Source organism: Pieris napi, chromosome 22 (genome assembly GCF_905475465.1).
Source record: "Pieris napi chromosome 22, ilPieNapi1.2, whole genome shotgun sequence".
In the NCBI taxonomy this organism is placed as follows: domain Eukaryota; kingdom Metazoa; phylum Arthropoda; class Insecta; order Lepidoptera; family Pieridae; genus Pieris; species Pieris napi.
This window is the reverse complement of record NC_062255.1, coordinates 4,978,902-4,999,771: the sequence shown is the minus strand read 5'-3', so window position 1 is coordinate 4,999,771 and position 20,870 is coordinate 4,978,902. Positions and strand designations below refer to the sequence as shown.

Genomic DNA, 20,870 nt, shown 5'->3' with positions numbered 1-20,870 from the left:
TTTTGGAGATTATTGACCCTCCCCCTTTTATCGCGCCGTAACGTTTTTCTGTACCCAAGTATAGTAAAATGTTTCGTGATCACTTACTGACTCTTTATACTTAAAAGTTACCATTGTGTGGTGTAAAGTACTGGAAAGTCGAAAATAATATTAACAATAACGAGTAATTCAATCCCCGCCCCACATCGTAACGTTTTGCAAAAAGACCCCCTCCCCCCCAAAGTTCGTTACGTAATACTTGAACGCTCCCTTACCCAAACCAGGGTTCCTGTTAATTCCTCAATAAATAATATATATATATAAGTATGTATTATACTAACATAATCTAAGCTCACCTACTAACAAAATCAATATTTTTGGTTACTGTAATATAGCAACTACCAACTATTGTAAAACAGGAAATAAAAAGGCTTAATATTATTATTAGCAAAATAAAGACAAAAAAGATATTTTCCAATAGGTCAAACTCGTTTTAAAACTTGTACATTGTTGGCGTGGTTCGCACTGAAGAGGCACTCCAATCACATATAAATTAGAGATTATGTTATTCAATAAAATCTCGAAAAATTTTGCGGTAAAATACCTGTATACCAAGATTTCATCTTTTTGAAAGTATGGTTTGAAATGGGGATGAATTAGGTATACAAAAAAACGTTTAATAAATTAATTTATTTAAAAACCAATCCTATACCATAAAATACAATGTATACTTAACGCAAATGTTACATGGAATGTAGGCACTTTTACAATATTTTACATCAAAATCATAATCCGTGCTAATACACAAAAATACTAATGTACAATAAACCTAGGTTAACTATGCAAAATATACTTGCCGCTTCTATATTTGTGCCTTTCTCTATAAATTCGAATTACTTTTGAGTTCTTTTTGTATATCATTCAATTATTTATTTTATTTTAAAGATTGGAGACCTATTATTGTTTCCGGCATGTAACCAACGTATTCGTAGGATAAAATCGTAGATAATAAGGATCTCCCAGTTTAGTTCCTAGTTGGCGGCGCTGGCGTCGTTCTCCGTGTCTCTTTCTCTCGTAGTTATGATACACTAGGGTAACGACGTCTCTCTTGCTTGAATTTTAATGTATAATTAAATAACTAACGTAAATAAAAAAGTAACAAATCCGAAATTAAATATCTAAGTCAAATTTGTACTGTTGTATGTGGTAAGAATATTTGTTTTTACATTTGGTTGCGTTTTCATAACTAGTCAATAATTTTTGAAGATATAACAAGATTTTAATGCATTTATTACAGCACTTACTTATAAATATCTCATATATTTTGAGGACAAATTGGATGGAAAATATTAGTGCTAGGAACTAATCTAATTAGCCTAGATACGAATATTTTAGTTATTAAACATGAGACAAAATACTGAGAATTTCGATTTTCTTATTGTAGGTATTGCTCTGTTATTTATGAACGTACACCATAGAGGTTATGTCAGGTTTTACAATACTCCTGTCACTTTGTTAATGACAAAATATTCATGAAGTTCCAACTAGATTGTATGGCCCGTACTCTAGAATGACAAACTTAAATCTTTCAAGAGTTGTCAATCCATTTTTGAAGTTCTACTTCTTTAGACGCGTTATGAAAAATTGATGAGAGTGAAATTGTACGATGCGCGCGCACCGTGACACAAAATTAACAGAATGAAGTTGCCCACGGAAGATGCTACGGCATTGGACATAATTTAAAAACAATATTCGAATAATAATAGAATTTATGTTACACTTAATGTAAGAGAAAAATAATAAATATTTATTTATTTAATTTTTCAAATGTAAACTGAACTTTATTGACTATAATGACTCCTTTTCCAGTCTTTGATTATTTAATTATTGTAATTAATTATTTGCATGCAATCAAAAACTATTTTTAATAATGCCAAAGAAGTATAACTTCTTACGCGCGTACATAAGTACAAGCACCCTTTTTTTGTATGAAGTGCTCAAGACGGGATTCTGACTTCAGATATGAATTAGAATATTGGCCTCTAAGTTAATTCCACCAAGTAGTATACTAACCGAGTGCTAGTTTCAAGTTCGCTGTTTTTCTTACAATAATTTATTGACATAAACTGATTACATATAAAGTTGTGTCCGCGGCTCCTGTTACTTCCGAGTTATAATTAATATACAAAAAAATAAATTGCTATTGTAATTTGTATAATAAACGACGACATTTAGAATAATGGTGCCTGTTCTAAAACAATATGTAATCTTATATATAAGGTATAATAAATCTGTATACATGTTAAATTTTCCAGCTCGGTGGAATCGACTAATTCAATCTGATTCCAGAATAATGTCGACACTGTTGTTTACAATATATTTAATTCCCTAGGCCTATTCTATTATTTGCATTAAAATATGAAAATTAAAACAACAATAATAAAAAATCCATCTATTTTTGTTTAATATACATATTTACATTAATATCGTATCCATTTTCGACTAGCTTTAAGTTTTGTCTCACTCAAGAGATGTTCTTATTGGTTATATACACGGAAAAGATAAAGGTTTATGTGGGCACCGAAATATGTAATATTGTGTGATCAAAGACTCATACTTGAAAGTTGTCTATGTTATGTGAGTGGTAAAATAGTAATACGACTGATTTTAGTATAGAATTCTAAAAAAGACCCTTCCAAACCTATCTATTCCGCGATTTTTACACTTCACTTATTTTACTATATTCATAAATTTTGTCTTTTTATTTGAAAATCGTAGCAAAAAATGCTTTTACATTCTAAATTTAATTCAGAAAGAGAGATAAGTCAAAAATATATCTATATATAACTAAGTTAAACCGAATATTATTTAGTTCTAGTATTAACTGTCAAATGCAAATTACACATTTACAATTGACATTGAATTTAATTCCCGCCAAAAGATTTCCATAGATCACTAACCAATAAACGCGTGAATAAAATTGTCTTTGACACCAATTTTCTTTAACAAATCTACGCCGGTGTGCGTAAACTCCGTAGGTCCACATAGACAAGCGAAATGATTATTTGAATCTTTATGAATCATTTTACTTAGTATATCTAAGCTGATTCTGCCTTTTAGGCCATTCCACGTTGAACTCGCGTTTGAAAGGACGTGTAGTACTTGTAATCTGTAAATAAAAAATGACAATTCTTTATTTGGGTATACACAATTTTTTAGGCTAAACGAGACAATTGAGTGGTCACGTGATGTCATCACCATAGAGTTTTTGATTTGTTGAGTCACGTTTGGCAAATAATACCCTACGCATACGATCACTTCGGTGTTTGTTAAATTAATATTTTAGTTTATACGTAAGACTTCCGTATAAACTCTGTCTCCAGGCCCAAACAACTTTTGTTTTACCAGAATTGAAACTGGCCAATACGCCATGTTGCTTAAACATATATATGTCACCGTAAAATTGTAAAAACCGTTAGATTGTAATCTATCTCGCGATATTGTAAACTGTCGAAAGATTGTCAACTCAACATACTGCTTGCAATTTAACGTATTATTATTCGGTAGTTATATGAAATTGTTGGGAAGTAAAATTAATCTGTAATTGACCAAAGAAGTTTGAATGATAACTAAGTTAGTGTAGTACAATCTACCGAATACCGATAACCGATAACCGATAGATTACAATCTAACGGTTTTTACAATTTTACGTTAACATATACACGATTATATATTTACCGATCATCCTGTTGAACATATTCTTCTAATTTCGTCTTGAAAAGTATGTCTTCTTCTGTCTTGTTGAAGAATATTAAATGTACTCGTTCGCTGAAAAGAGAGACGTTTAATAAAATTTAATTTCACGCTTCAAAGATTAGAGGGAGCTAATAGCGGAAGACACCGACTTTTATTGCGTACTTAAGGGTATCTTTTTTAATGGAAATTCATACAATATACACTTTTGTAACTAATTTAGGCTTAAAGAGTTTAGAATAAAGTTATCTAGAGTGATTCAGCAGCGTTAAATGTTTAGTAAAACCAGCCATCGACATAGCAAGTTACACCTTCAAGAAAAGAGTGTACTCTTTAAAGGCCGGCAACGCACTTGCGAGCCTTCTGGCAATGTGAGTGTCCATGGGCGGCGGTGTCACTTAGCATCAGGTGAGTCTCCTGCCCGTTTGTTCTTTAAAAAAAAACACTATACCATAGACAATAGTCCGTAGTATTGTAAGATTAGGACCAGAGGTCATACTGTTATTTCCAATAGCTATACCAACAGTTATCCCGATCCGAATAATGTTTTTTTTCCGAGATTCGAAGGTTCGAAATCAGTGCTATTAATAACTAAATCGGTATTTCTGTTTCCATACTAAGGTTGCCAGGAAAAAATCACTTGATGGCGATAAGGCGGCCCGTTGCCTAATACCTTATTTATGTGTGTTTGTCAGTAAATAAATAAAAAATGAAATAACATTTCGGTCCCAACTGGGACGTGAACCATCAAAAGTGCATTAAAGAGATGTTTAAAACTTCTGAATTAAAAAAAACACTTTCAAGCCTTTTCAAACGACTTCCAAATCTGTATTTATGCAATCGAAGTTTTTGAATTAAAAAAATGTGAAAATTTCTGTGAAATCAAAAGTTATTGTGCTTATTATTATTGTGCTAATAAGCACTATAACTTTTGATTTCAATAAATGTTTCAATTTATTCCAATTTATGTTTTAAAAATTCCATGTACGAGTATTTAGGTATCTTAGTGAATACCTACCTTGGATTTCGTGTATAACGTCGATGAAGGGACCGTTCTAATTTCGTCGTTATAACAGTAGTAACTCGTAACTGAATCATAAATTTAACTTCGAAACGCTTACCTACTTAACCAATATATATATACGGGGTAAAGGTCTCCACATTTGCTGACTAAGTGTTAATAAAAGATAAGAAACCTTTTTATTATTGGCGGCGGATTTGGATCGCAATATCTGCTGATAAAGAAATTTGTTAAATGATTCATTAACAGTCGCTTTACACGCTCTCGGCGTTACATACCAAGATAAATTCATAAATATATGAATTTTGTACTAAACTATGCTTTAGGGGGGCCTCATAGCCTAGCGGTCTTATTAAGTGGCAGCTAGGTGAGGGGTACCGGGTTCGATTCCCGGTTCGAGGGCAAGTTTTAATTTAATTTAAATTTGTTCTCGGCCTTTGGGAGGGTTGTGCGGTACCGGGCGAGTGCCTAAACCGTACATGGAGGACACGGTCGAATTTCTAAAGACAAGCACGAATTATAAAGAATCCTATACTTGACGCTGGCTAATGCACAAATCGTGCCAGAGCCATTAAAAAAAAACTATGCTTTGGAGGGACTAATAATGAATTCAACTGTATTCATATATATGTTTATACTTTTTTTTATATTATCACGATATATTGAACCGCAAGCAATTTTAAGTTCCTAATTTTGTCACGAGAGGTCTTCTACTATTTTTGTACCAAATGTTGTTGTCCCAGAAAAAAATTTATTCACCAAACATTCCTTTTATTACAAGTTCCACGTGAATTAACATATATACAACTTTAATATATATTACTTACCATCTTGGATTCGACCTTGATAACGCGAAGCGAATTAAAGATAACATTGGAGTTATGCCGGTCCCCGCCGCTATGAGATATAATATTTTCACAGGTTTCAACTGAAAGTACGGAAATTAATATTAAACTCATGCTAAGAAATACTATATAAACACCGTGTTTTGTTTTCTCTTAGTATGCTTACTTTAGGTTCTTGGTTGTATTAATAATACGTTTAGAATCATTATTATCAATTACATGTCATATTAAAAAATATTATTTATTACACGCTTTATATTAGCTTCACCTGTATGTATGTATGTATGTAACCGACTCCTTCGGACTCGATCTTGACCCACTATTAACGGACAGATATAATTCAAACTTTACGCACCTGTCAAAGATCGATGACAATGCAATAATCCGAAAAATAAAATGAAAAAAATAAAAAAAATTAACTAAAAAAATAAATAATAGTTTAAAAAACTAGAACAAACGCTTTTAAAGCACATCAAACTAAAAAGTGAAAAATAATTCCTAATTTTGGCTGAAAATGGTAATGAACAAAAAATACTGGTATTATTGTGAAAAAGCGTGGGGCGCTCTGTGCCATATTTTTCGTCTATCGAGCAACCCAGTTCTAGTTTTTTAAACTATTATTTATTATATCACAGTTGCACATAAAAGAATTCAAAATAATAATATACCTAATAAATTAATAGGAGCAGTGTTGGCCTAGTGGCTTCAGCGTGTAGGTTCGATCCCCGGCTGTGTTCCAATAGACTTTCGTCTATGTGCGCATTTAACATTTGCTCGAACGGTGAAGGAAAACATCGTGAGGATACCGGCTTGCCTTAGATCCAAAAATTCGACGGCGTGTGTCAGACACAGGAGGCTGATCAGCCCCTTGATTTACACACTATTAGATTCATAATGATCATGAAATAGATATCTCTGGGCCTAAAAAGGTTGTAGCGCCACTGGTTTTTTTATAAAAAATTAAAATTCTTTGCTCTAGGGATTTTTTCTGATATTAATAAGTTATTAAATTGATCTATTCTAGTAACAGAGGGAAGCAGGTGCTGCCTACAAATTGTGATTGATGAGTATTTGCGTCATATCTACATTAGTTTAATACACCCAATGCGTCTTCGTTAACAGAAATTAATCTATATTATTGTTTTTTATATAGAGGCAAACGGGCAGGAGGCTCATCTGATGTTATGTGATACTGCCGCCCATGGGCACTCTCAATGTTGCCAGCCTTTTAAGAATAGGTACACACTTTTCGTGAATGTCGTATTGGTTCGGAAATACTTCAGTGGGCAGTTGGTACCTTATAGAGGTGGTGCGCGGAAAAAACTGGGTGGAAACAGTTGTGGAAGGACGGACTTGGAGGTGATACAGGTGGAATTTCTTATTCTGACGTCCGATTATGAAACACAAAAATCTCAAAAATCGGTACCTTTGCTTTTTAATTTACAATTTCAAGAAATTATATCGAGAATTTTTGCGAAAAGTGCAAATTAAGATTCTTATAGAAGTTTAATTATGTATAATAAATACTTTTGATTATAAATACAATATCAACAATTCTATATTTATTTGTATTTATTTATTCTTTTTTAATAATTTCATTTTTTATTTTAACTGTCAACATTTTTGTTTTGTTTAGCGTGTAGCTGTCACTTCATTAGCTTGTCATGGGCCCACTGAAAATCAGTTTTGACAGTTAAAACGGAGATGAGCCCATTGATTAATTTGATTTCTTAATATGTATGCTTTAATCAAATAAACGTGTTTTCTTTTTAATCCTTTATTTATTTGTCATGAAAGTAGTGTATAACAACTTTCTAATTTAATTAATCCTACTTACATTGAACTACACAATCTATGTCAAAAGATAATTAAATTAATTATAACGTCAAAATCTTATAACCTCAGTATAATAGAAAAGTGCTAAAAACAAATCAAATGTCTCACTATATGAAATTTTAATTCTTGATTTCTAGTATACAATTCGAATTATGCATCTCTGATGAATGCCTTTTAAGGCAAGCCTTTTATGATCTCCCTTAAGTTAATTTTAACTTTAGTTAATTAGTTTTTTTAACTATTATTATTATTATTTTTTTCATTTTTTTTTCGGATTATTGCATTGTCATCGATCTTTGACAGGTGCGCAAAGTTTGAATTAAATCTGTCCGTTAAAAGTGGGTCAAAATCGAGTCCGAAGGAATCGGTTACATACATACATATACAGGTGAAGCTAATATAAAGCGTGTAAAAATGAATTTTAATTCGATACTTAAAACTGTATTACGCTCCTGATTTGGAAATTCTACCTCACAGCTCTTCCCGTTTAAGATCTCGGCCATAAAGTTATAGAAACTTTGTTTTATGAATATATTATTTTTATTGTATTGAACATAGCATTGCGATTCATGATTCTACGTTAGTAATTATTATATTTTGGATGTTAGTTTTGTAATAGTCTACAGCAGTGTTGAACAGTGTTTCTGAATGTGGGGCCCACAGGGGGGCAATTTGATTGTTAAAGGGGGCAATCGAAATCGGCTGGATATAAACAACGTGGAGACTGAAGCTGGATTGGATCCTAATTTAAAATCTCTGTGCAGAAAACATCAAGCGCAAGGATCTCACTAAATTAAATAAAAATCTTTCATTATCTGGAATTTAAATTTAAGTTTTTCATTATTATACTGTGTTTCGTTAGAAATGACTAGTTATTTCTTCGTAAAACTTAATTTAGTTTCTTCAGTGAGCAATTAATTTTTTTTAATATTAAAAATTATGTATATTACATTACAATTTTAGGAAGGCCAAGGTGGGGCATGACACAAAAACCGTTGGCAAACATTGGTCTACAATATATGTACTTAATGTGTGTTAGCGATGACGCCGCCCGTTGCCTCCTTAATATTTATATTATCAGATTGTATATGTACTATTAATGCAATATGTTTTCTTAGGTACCCAGCTCTTAGGTAAACAGTGAATATATTATATTCTATGAAAATTTATTTAAACACAGTACAAACATTTAAAACGTTGATTCCTTTGAGAAATGAACAAAAATATATTAAAAAAGTTACCTGATGTAATCGGAAATTCCCGTAGGAACCCGACAGAGTGATGACGTCACCAAGCCCCAATGACGTCAGATACAGTGAGAGGCTGCCTGATTCGTATCGCTTGACAGCTAACTTTAGACAGCTAAATTCATTGCTTGAATTATCCCATCCGTCCCCAATGGGTGTGTACGATCGGATACATTCGGAATCTAGAAATAATAAGGATTAAACTTAAATGTGTATCCGATTTTTCTGCGAATTTTTGTTTCGATTCAAATATAAAAATGGCTGGTTCCAATTTTGATTATAGGGAATCATTTTAGAAAATAAATTCATAAAATAATGATTAAATCGTATGTTGCATTTTGAAATTATTATAAAAATTGCTAATTTGTCTTATAAAAGATTTTTATATAAGCTTTAGTTCTATAATAATGTTTTAAATAAAAAAGTATTTTCGAATAAAATTACAATTAAACAAAACTGCATGAATAATTCTAGAAAAAGATGCACTGATTTGAATTAGCTTAATTTAAGCTTACAATTTTTATATTTTCCCGTAATTTGACACAACAATCAAATATAGGTTAATAAGTAAATATTTGTTTACAATTGTAATTGAGATGCGCTCAGATAAAGAGTTATTTAATACATTAATATTTGTAATTGTATGAATTAACAAGTAATGGTGGACGGCGGAACTGCTATATCAAGGTCATTCGGTGCCAAATTTATTTATTTTAAAATACATTATATGCTATTTAGATATTTTTATATAAATTTTATGATAAACGGTTTTTTAATTAGGTCCGCGCGTAGATTTTTTGACAGCCCTTAACATCGTCATACAATCTCTTAGATGATTGAAACATTTACTAAAAATTTCTCAATTGAAACCGCTCCTAATCCCTTGATATTAAAAATATTAAATAAGGAATTCGTTACGCCCGTTTTTACTTTTACAGATATATTTCTTTTTAATTAGGACTACGCGCATATTACTTTTGACAGCCAGTAACATCATACAATTCGTAATTGATCTCTTTGGTGATTGAAGCATTTCGTAATAACTTCCCAATTCATACCAATTTCAATCCATAGAGATTAAAAATAACAAAAGAAAGAATTCGTTTCGCGCGTTTTTTACTTTTTCAGATATTTTATTTTTAATCAGCACTGCGCGCACATTTTTATTGACAGCCAGTAACTTCTTCATACAAAAATTACATGACATTTACTAACTATATCCAAATTCCAAATTCAAACCAAATATAATCATAGAAATAAAAAGCTATTTTAGTCTATGGACTGTTCAGGAACGAACTAGCTCTCTTTGAATAGATGGGAATCAATATTACAGATAATTTACCGACACGTGAATACGACTATTAGTTTGCTTAACTAGCTATTAGCATACCTGTCTCCTTATGATGTACTCTGACATGGTGTCCCAAAGGTACTATAACCGGGCCGGTGATTGGGGCCAGAGTTATTAAACTTGTGTCGTGTGTCACCCTACTAACATCCATCACCCGACATTCCACCTTCATTGGGGTCGTTATCCGTATTGCATCACTGAAAGACGCCTCGCCACACCCTTTCCATACTTTACACTCGGACTTTAATGCTATAACCTAAAAAAATATAGAGTCATTCATTGAAATCTTGTTGGAATGTAGGTAGTAATATGGTTGTTACCATAGTAACGATGGGTATTATTAAAATGATTGTTTCAAAAAGAACTGGTATTATCTTGCTGTCTCTTCTTAATATATAATGAAAAGAGCCAATGAAATTATTGTAGGGCAACATCGAAAAGTATTCTATTTTTAAATCGCCTTCAAAGATCACTATCAATTTGTACAATGTAAAATGATATTGCTAGAGTCATGAGGAAAATGCTATTCCTTATTCAAACACACTAGCCTTGAACATATTTTATTTACCTCAATTTTCCCGCTCTCAGAATACATTTTTAGCTGAAGGGGATCTTTAAGACTTGCTTCAGGGTCTAGCCTAAATATTCTAAGCCAACCATCTGTCGCCACTTCAACGGTTAGAGCACCATTTGATAACTTCGCAGATCCACCGGGATTTGTTAAATGCCCTGTATATATAGAGATAATAATTTTCGTCGACGTCTGTATCCAATCGAAGCGTAATTGAGCTGGAGTGTCCTTAGATTTATCCGTCTTGGCGGGACTCGCCGCTGCTCTACGGCTAATCGATACCGGCAAATCGCTGGACTGTATTAAGCTCTGCATAATTTTGCTTGGCGGACTTCCTTTGACATTTTCTTCGCTCTTCGCCGTGATCTTTTTCCGTACCGGCGTTATGCAATTAGCCAAATTCTCCATCGATTTTCTAACTAGCTGAGCTTTTGAAGGCTCTCGTAACTTATCGGAGCGTGACAGTGGCGTATTGAATAATTCATCTGCGTCTGGTCTATCGTAGGACAGTGGGCCGACCAGGCATTTAGCTAATAGGGAATCATAGTTGACCCACGGGTGGACCTTGTCGAAGAGCTCTGTAGCGTCCATTCCGGCTCCGCGCATCAATTCTTCGGGACCTTAAAAGAAATGCTAATCAGGAATGGTATTCTTAGGGTAGCGAATTGTCTCATAGCACACATACCTCCAGGGTGATATGGTAAGTAGTGGGTTATATTGTACACACGTCCGCGTATTGCTAACCATGCATCATCTGAAAAAGAATATCGTGTTTAAAAAGTTACTAAAAATTCAAACCAAAAATTTTGGACTAGCTTATAGCATTTTGCTGACCGTGGAAAATTCAGTCAAAGTCAAAATCATATATTCATATAGGTAACGCAATGTACACTTTTGAACGTTAAAAATAAATTAATATATATATGAAATGCTTCTAATTTTCATTTACTGCCACTTCTCAAATCAAGGGCGTAGAACGGAAGAGAATAACTGGCACAAAACTCTGCGACACTCTTTTTAATCACCAAGTTTTCGGTTTTACACAACGTTTGTAAGGAGCTGCAACCATTACACCATGTTCCACGTGACATCTTAAGTAATGAATAATAATAAAATAAATTAAAAACAAAGATTTGTCCTGTATCAGCAGGAGGCATGGTGAAATAGGAGCACGCACTTACATTCTCGTGGGAACAACACGCAAATACATAGTCGAAACAACTAACATCACCGCATACACGAATTCAAGTGCAACCAGTCACCACAAGTAACACCCATTCACGAGTATGACTTATTTTACATAATTAAAGGATATTTAGGTAAAAAGAAAGTGCTTTAGCCCCCACACTAGGATTCCCTGTGTCGTGGGCATCTAGTCTCTTCCGTGTGACATGTTAACGGTACTTGACACTTATTTCTAGACAACACTTACATTTTATAATGCACAATAAGAATATTTTCTGTTTCAACAAAGGACAGGACAGTTCTTTAAGATTGTTTGTGAATATATAAATTTTTGAATTGTTAAAATTGGTTAGAGACATATAAAAACTAGTTATATTACAAAATTCGTAACCATAGACTAGAAGCAGACAATTCGTTAATTAAGAGGCCATTCTATACCTTCCAAAACACAATTTCATCTTCCTATACTAAAAAACACAAGACGCCGTATTAAGACTTACTTTGAGTATTATGCAATGATAGTTCCGAAGGAGAAACAGGTCTCATTCGTCCACCTACACCCGTTAAATCCTTTCCTGAATTCCCTAAACGAATCCAGTCCATAAGACTGTGTCCTGGTTGCAATGCACATTTGTTTCGAGGGTTGCCTGAAACAAAAATAATAATGTTAGAAGACTATATTGTCTATGTTTAAGAGAACTTTAAGCGACGCGTTTAATATTATACAAGAATACAATTGTGTAAACATTGGAAGAGTTTTGTAATTAAAAAAAATTATTTAATTAAATATTAGTACTCCTGTCAAGTATAATTTTTATTTACTAGTTTTTTCTAGTAGTTCCAAGTTCGATTGCCAGTTGAAAATGTTCTTTAGAACATACTTGCTTACTAAAATAATAGAGTAGACAGTTTAAGAAGATCACAGAAATTTGCAAACAAAATTTTGTACGCTGATTGATTTATGTTGAGTTATGAACTTTGATGAAAAATTGGTTTTGAAAATAGAAGTACTTAAAAAGAAATTTCCCTCTCGGGGGATAAATAGCTTAATTTTCTTTCAGGGCCGCAATATAAAACGGCGAAGTTCTCAAGTTTAGACAGATAAGTTTTCCCCAATTACGCTGTCCTCGAAGACAGCGTTTCATAATGAAATTAATTTGATGCTAGTAGATTTCTTTACGTAATTGTTATTGGGCTAATTTTCCCAAAGAAATAATACAAATCGACACTAACTCTGGAGGATCTAGTAAGAACTGGCAACACCGGTTGATTTAGCGTTTCATGACATTTGTGTTCGTGTTGCATAAGGTATTATACTGCGCTTAGGAGAAATCAACCAAGTTTAATGACAACCTTAAACTTGACATAAAGTAGAGAAGTTAATAGTTTTTTTCTAAACATTATCTATAATATTGACAACATGTTACATGATATAACAATATCATAGACTACGAAATAAACGTAAAACATATCAAATAGATTACAAAGCAACTTTGACAATTGACATAGAAAGTTTTCGCGGGAAAACGTTAACAAGTGATCTGGAATGGCGTCATAAACTTAAGAATAATTGCAATTGAAATAATGACAGCCATAGTTAAAACATTGTTTTAAATAATATCCAGACGGCGGTAAACATATAATTAAATTATAAAGCCAGTTAAAATTTCACGTAATTGGTCATCATTATTGTTCATGACAACCGAGTATTGAAACTGTCTAACAATATTATAAAGATCTTTTAGATATAATTATCATAACCTAGATCGGTTTTATAAGGCTTTTTGACCCAAATATTTTCATAAGTATCAACCGGTACAATTTCTGCTTTTGATATTTTTCTTTAAATAATTATGCATCGACACGAGGAATAACACCGATAAATTTACGTAAAGCATGTACATATTATGTAATGCAAGTTGTCCCGGCGAATCCCGTTCCACCTTACAGGCAATTAATTATAAGTAATTAAGTAAATAAAATAATGAATATTAAAAATGATTACAAAACTATTAGGTTACATTTTTGATTTTTTTACTCAAGTTATTGCAATATGTTTTTGTTATTGATGACATTTTAATACTTATTTTATTCCGGACGAAGACAATTCAAAACTCTATAAATTTACCTAAGTGACGTGTTATATTTGAGGATATCCGGGCTGGGAAAAACTCTTTGCGATTGTTTAATTTTGAACTTTTCATAATAAATCTATATACAAAATGAATTGCTGTTTATTTAGCTAAAATGAGCATGGCTGGACTAAATTGGCTAATACTGATCTTGAAATATTTTGTGAAAGTTTAAGGAAGGTTTAAACGGTGAGAAACTTAAATAATAAGTCAAAAAAGTACTAATAACGACAACTAAATTTTCCTATAACTGTTAAACTGTTTCTAGCTGGGAAATATTAGATGTCTTTTGTCTTATTAGAAACAAAATAATTATGTCACTTGGTTGTCATATATTTATGAGATGCCTACAGAAATTTGTGTTTCATAGCAGTAGTATGGTCCGATCTCTTTGGTCTGTTTTAACAATTTTGTATTAAATTGAGACAAATATATGTAGGTGATACACAGTTCACGGAGTCATAGTCCAAAATAAATTTCATTTGGTATTGTCTTTTATCGACATAGCTTTTACACATTTAATAAAACAATTTTTTACCGGATTGAAGTTATGATTAAAATCTATATAGTAATAAATTAAAATCTCAAGATAAACAATCCGCGAAATTAGAGGACATCGTGAGCCATTTCTGCCAAAACCCTCCATCTTTTAGTCGATACCTACTCCGGGGAAATAAATACAGATAATACAACTTTTTCTACAGCTGTGATACTTTTTGACATTCAACACCTTTTGTCTTCAGTCACCGTGACCACGCACCGCGCACGCTGTAAAGCACGCGAAACGTTAAATTTAAAATTATGTAAAATAATTCTAAATACATAACTTCAATCCAGTAAAAAATGGTTTTATTAAATTTCATTTGTCATCACATTTTGTAACGTGAAACTTCATACCAAATTACTCGATATAGGAATACATACGATACGATTCTATCCATTCAACTAACGCCAGGGAATTCGTTGTCCCTTTAGCGTTCCTACATTAAGAGACAATGTACCTATTATTAAAATAAGGATCCAATCTAAACTATTATTGTTTTGCCAAAGAACCTAGGAACGTCATATCAGCCACGTCACATATTAAATAAAAAATCTTACATATAAATCTAATTAACGTATTTTGAACCTCAATTGCTAAGAACCGTGATCCTATACAATATTACCCGCCCCGGTTTTGCACGGCAACCATGACAATTAAACCTTCGTGCAGTGATTTACGGTCGAAAGTAACGTTTTCGGTCGAGCGTCTTCTCCGACTGACTTTGCAATTCCGACTAGCTTGCTTTTTAGGTTTCGGCGTGATATATAGACTATGATCCTCTCAAATAACGTGGCTGTTATTGGTGAAAGAATATTTAAAATTGGTTTAGTAGATATAAAAGGAGATATGACATTCTCTCTTTATAATCGAATATATAAAATTCTCGTGTCACAATGTTCGTTCCCATACTTCTTCGAAACAGCTTTTTATGCATATTCAGTAAGTCTGAGAATTGGCTACTATCTATCTTTCAAATCCCTAAATGATAAGGGGTGTCCACTCCAATTTTTTTTTTGATATTTTTATTTTATTAAGTGGCATTAAAACATACATACAACCCTTAATTTTCACCCCTCTACAATTAACCCCTATTTTATTATAGTAGATAGTTATTATTATCGAACTAAAAATGTTTCCTAGAAAAAATATACATGGCAAAACAAACGTTTGCCGGGTCAGCTAGTATTAGTATAAAAGTTTAGATGCTATAAAATAATGCTAGTACAAATATCTCCTTTCACGACAGCGTGAACACCATTTGACAGTAAGGAACAAAAACAACATCGTAATTCACTTCGAAAAACAACACAAAAAGCTGCAAGCCAAAACATACGCGTCGCAATATTATGAACATATGAAAAATATTGAAGAACACTGTAATTTTTTGAGGAATTTACAGAATACTTTAATACATTTTTGGCAAAACAAACATTTACTTTGTCGCAATTTTCCAATAGGGGTATAATCCTCGGTCATAAATGTAAGCCTTATATCGCGAGGGACTTTTATGAGGGTCTTATAACGTTATATTACAGCAGGAAAGCTTCACTAACGGATAGGTTTTTATTGGCTGTTAATGATTTTCTTTGTTTACAAAGATATAGTATATATATCAGGAAATGCACGACTTATCAGGATCGGGTCAATTGACCGTTTTTATTGTAGCTTTGGTTAATCATTGAGATTCCTTCTATTGCTTTTAAGAGTCATAATTTATTTTGATTTGATTTGTTTTCTTATTATTTAATTGTTTCATAGTTTGGAATCATTACTTGACAAATAAAAATACGAATATTGTTACGACCAATCAGAGCAGAGCAAATTCCTAGACTGAGGTCGCCATCTTGACTTTGGACTGTGCGTTCAGGGTACGCAGGACAGTACTGATTGAGTATTCAGAGGAGCACTCTGGTATTGAGAGGACCGAGTTGGGTCTAGTAGATTGTGATTAAAAGTGAGATGGGTGCCCTAAGCCCGCTGCTCGTTATAATTTAACCTAAAGAGTTATTTAGTAGTAGCATATTGTACGCTACTTATTCGTTCTAAAGATCTGTAGTCCGCAAAGGATCCGATACGATTGTGTATCTATATATTATTGTATGGGTAGCTGACGCATCCTTGCACCCATTATTTTCCTCCCCCAGCTCTACAAACCAGGGCGAATAGGGCGATGAGAATATGGCCCTTGCTGTGCCAAGGTCCATCCGACATCATTAATGGCCGTCGGAGGTCGTGATTTCAACTATGTATGGGATGCGGCGGAGACTACGATGTTTCCGTGTCCTGCAGAGTTTTAGTGGGTATGCACAGCCCCATATAACTCTCCACCGCGAAGAAGTGGTACCGCGGGAAGGTATACGTAACGTATTTCACCACGAAAAAAGAATTTCTATTGTATAAGTTAGTCTCTTAACGGAAAAAAAATGTGTGCGTGTTCTAGGTGTACACACGTAAGAAGTGAAACTTCTTTATGACCTTATTTTTCGAAAAATGATCTACTATATGCAACTTAACGAAATTGGTTAAATAAAGTTTAACAAAAGGCTTTTATTATCATAGACATGAATACAAATACAATTATTTCATTTTACCTTATTACTACTAAGATTATTACAGAATTTCATTAATTTTAATAGAATTATTACTATCATTGTTATCGTTATTATATATTTTTGTTATTAATGGCTTCGAATCTCTTCGGATCAACCGTGGTAGGGACAAGAAAAAGATGGCGCGTAACCGAAAAACGTGACGATTTGCTACAAAATTTCTCCCATACGTCGATAAAGAATTCATTCTAACGCCGATAAAGAAGTTTGACTTCAAAAAGCAACATGGCGCGTAACCGAAAAACGTGACGATTTGCTACAAAATTTCTCCCATACGTCGATAAAGGATTCATTCTAACGCCGATAAAGAAGTTTGACTTCAAAAAGCAACATGGCGCGTAACCGAAAAATGTGACGCGTAACGAAAAAATGTTACACTAAATTTTTTTCCAACCCCGATAAAGAAGTTTCACTTCAAAAATAAATTCCCCGTAAATACCTACAGTACAATGCATTGAATAAACCAAGCGACCATTCAACCCTTACAGCTCTATATTTCTTATAAACTGAGGTATAAAATAAAAATACAAAAACAAGATTTAATTTCTTTAAGCGTTTTAATTTACGTAAAAGCTTTGATGAAAGCTAACGTGTGAATACCCTTGTCGTGCTATTAAACACTCTTCGACGCACCCAACTGAAACTAAAGCGATAAAAAGTATAAAACTTACGGTTTTATAATTACTTAAAGAAAAGTCACGAATAAAGTTAAATAAATTGTAATTTTAAAAATCGAAATTTCGATTAATAAACAAAAATTTTACAAATAAATATATTTGTTGCTTTATATCGCGATTTGCGTTTTATTAAGAAGGAAACAATGTATGTACTAACACCGTCACGTTTTAAAGAGCTTTAAAACTGCTACGGCGTAGCATAACGTAGACATTCTTAGACGTTTATTTAGCAGTCAAAACAACAGCTAGTTGTTTGTATTCTTAAATCAAGCATTTATTTGAAAATGGAACGATATAAACGCAATAAAATAGAGAAGCGGAAATAACGGGACGACGCAATTCGACGATGTCGGGGAAATCAATACGGTACAGTGAGCAAATATAGTTGTGCCAATTAGTGATACAGGAATTTGAAGATTTCTTTGAACTATTTAATCGATAAGTTTATATATGGTATTTATGTTCAAAGGACGCATTGGTTACAGTAAAGTGAGACCTTGAAAAGAAAATTAATACCAAACTGGGAGTTTGAAGTATAGAAATATAAATAGCTGCCGTAAGACGGCTGGAGAGTAGACAGCTGGCGCGGCGTATTTAATGTAATATAAGTTGTCATGTTTGTGTACGATAGCGCAATAAATAAATATTGTATTCTACCACATAAATGGTAGTACTTTTATACTGATAATTAAAGCAATTCGTGCAAAATTATTCCCTAACCATTCCAAAATATCAAAAATGCACAACGTTAATATTCAAGTTTTCACTTCTGCCGGCACTCCCGGAGTGCAACCCGGCGTTTTTTATTAGTGAATCTTTTTGTGGATACATCCAATGTGTTTATTTTATGTCTTATTTTTTAACTTTTATTATTGTATAGAGATGTATCTGTTTTGTTTTCCAAATAAATAAATAAAAGAATCACAGTAGAATTTACTTTAATATTTGGATAATGAATCCGAATTTTGCGCAAAGTCGCGTGATATAAGCATAAGGCTGATGTTTACGCCGAGCTTCACGACATAACTAAATCGCTCTTAATCTTCATGTCAAACGCTCTGAAGCAACATAACTCAACACACATTAGCTATATAATTTACAAGATAATGTTGCTTTGTGCCTCCCTTTCGGGAAGATTTAGAGAGCTCAGTATAACTTGCGACTGAAACGTTTTGGATTTGATGTTACTTAGTGCTAAGTATTAGGCTATTGCATAGCTTCGATCGCGGGCCTTGAACGTGGAGACCGAATCCAGAAATTTCGTAACGAAAATAACCTAACACACGATGACGTAACGTGACGTCTCACATAGGGTGCAGCCAGTACGCGTTAGAGTGAGACAGACTATATAGGCGTGTTAGTCTGAGTCTGGTAGAGTGGTAGATTATGGAATTAATATCAAAGAAAAAAAAAATACTGCATAAATAAAAAAATATAATTGCAAGTTGATAAAAAATGCTGTGCAATAGCTTTACCGCGGCAGACCCCGAGTGCCACACATTTATTTATTTTTTTAAATATGGACAAGGAAAGCTAAGAACAGAGCAGAGTGGAAAGAAATGAAGTAGGCCTTTGCCAAAGTTGGGCAAACAGATGGGTTGTCGGTGTCACGGACTCACTAGAGTCACTAGTTTAAGAAAATTATGTAAAATTGTCTGTCTGAATAAAGGCTTATGTTATTATTATTATAGTGCTAAGTATGAACTCAGAATCGTATTATTAATGGTTTTGGACTAAATTTAATTGAATAATGCCTTGTCCACGTAGAACTAACGTTATTATTACAGACTGGTGCCTTTATTGAAGATTAAGAGAAACTTAGTGCACAGTATGAATTCCGACTGACACGTATTGGATTTGACGTGCAGGAGTCTGATTTAGCGCTCAAGTGCTAAGTCTCGACTCTGAATCTTATTAATGTCTTCGAACTTTAGGGTGTCCAATATAATTTATAGATCTAGCAATATTGACATATCAAATAACTAATATTATTTGTTAACTAATTATATTGACAGATAATGACAGCTGACAGTAACGCTAATGCTCTTACATATATACTAAAGGCCCCTGAGCTCTATATCAGGGGGAACATCTACGTTAAGTATACATTTCTTGTTTTTGAAGTGAAAACTTCTTTAGCAGCGTTGTACACTTTTTTTGGAATGGGTAAAAAATGTTAAACTCGCGTCAGGACACGTGACCTGATCGAAAATTCGTAAGACAAGTGGAGAGTAGACAGCTGGCGCGGCGTATTTAATGTAATATAAATTGTCATGTTTGTATTCTACCACATAAATGATAGTACTTTTATTCTGATAATTAAAGCAATTCATGCAAAATTATTCCCTAACCATTCCAAAATATCAAATGCACAACGTTAATATTCAAGTTTTCACTTCTGCCGGCACTCCCGGAGTGCAACCCGTCGTTTATTTTTTGCATGTGTCAAATGCCTGACAAACTACTTGCTTATAAAGAAAAAAATATCAAGAGTGATAAAGAAATATCAGAACCAACGGCTGGTTGTATACAGGTTTTTGTAAGAGTAATTTTCTATGTACAAAATTGTAGAAAAAGTTCGGATAACCGCCTTAATGAAACCCGTTTTCTTTATATCGCCTATTTTCCATGAAACCCTTTTTCCTAAGAGTAATAGCCAAATTAAGGTTAATGCGTATTACAGCTTTCTTTGGCATTTTCCTCACAACAAAACGTTATATGTATTCTCTTTACTTTTTAAGTCTAAACATGGTTTAGTAGTCCAAGTTATTAAATTGAATTAATAATATAATAATATAATAAATAATAATTATTATTAATATTAATTAATAATTGAATAATATACTAAATATTAAATATTATTAAATTATTAACGTTAAATATTTGTTATTAATTATTTAATATTTTAAAAAAATTAAGAAAGCCAAAGAAGTATAACTTCTTACGCGCGTACATAAGTACACGCACCCTTTTTTTAATTTAGTTATTAAGCTTACGACATCACACACAGTACTTAATCTACTAATTATTTTACAAAATCTTACATCTAAAATGTGTGACAATTAACGTAAACATAAGTTTCAAAAAAAAATATATATAGAAATTTAAAATTTAAAAAAT

General features: G+C 32.8%; 1 protein-coding gene across 4 annotated transcripts in view; it reads right to left on the bottom strand.

Moving 5' to 3' along the window:
- Positions 1–2,416: 2,416 nt before the first annotated feature.
- The window catches only part of LOC125060605 (cytochrome b5 reductase 4), a 60,102-nt gene continuing 41,648 nt past the window's right edge, over positions 2,417–20,870 (bottom strand). For all 4 annotated transcript variants that reach the window (XM_047665549.1, XM_047665551.1, XM_047665552.1 and 1 more), the window contains 8 exons: positions 12,289–12,435; positions 11,289–11,357; positions 10,601–11,223; positions 10,072–10,288; positions 8,676–8,863; positions 5,581–5,681; positions 3,718–3,807; positions 2,417–3,148 (listed from right to left, as the gene is read on the bottom strand). In XM_047665549.1, the coding sequence (XP_047521505.1) occupies positions 2,935–3,148; positions 3,718–3,807; positions 5,581–5,681; positions 8,676–8,863; positions 10,072–10,288; positions 10,601–11,223; positions 11,289–11,357; positions 12,289–12,435 (1,649 nt within the window). In that variant the 3' untranslated portion in view covers positions 2,417–2,934. The remainder of the gene's footprint in view (positions 3,149–3,717; positions 3,808–5,580; positions 5,682–8,675; positions 8,864–10,071; positions 10,289–10,600; positions 11,224–11,288; positions 11,358–12,288; positions 12,436–20,870) is intronic.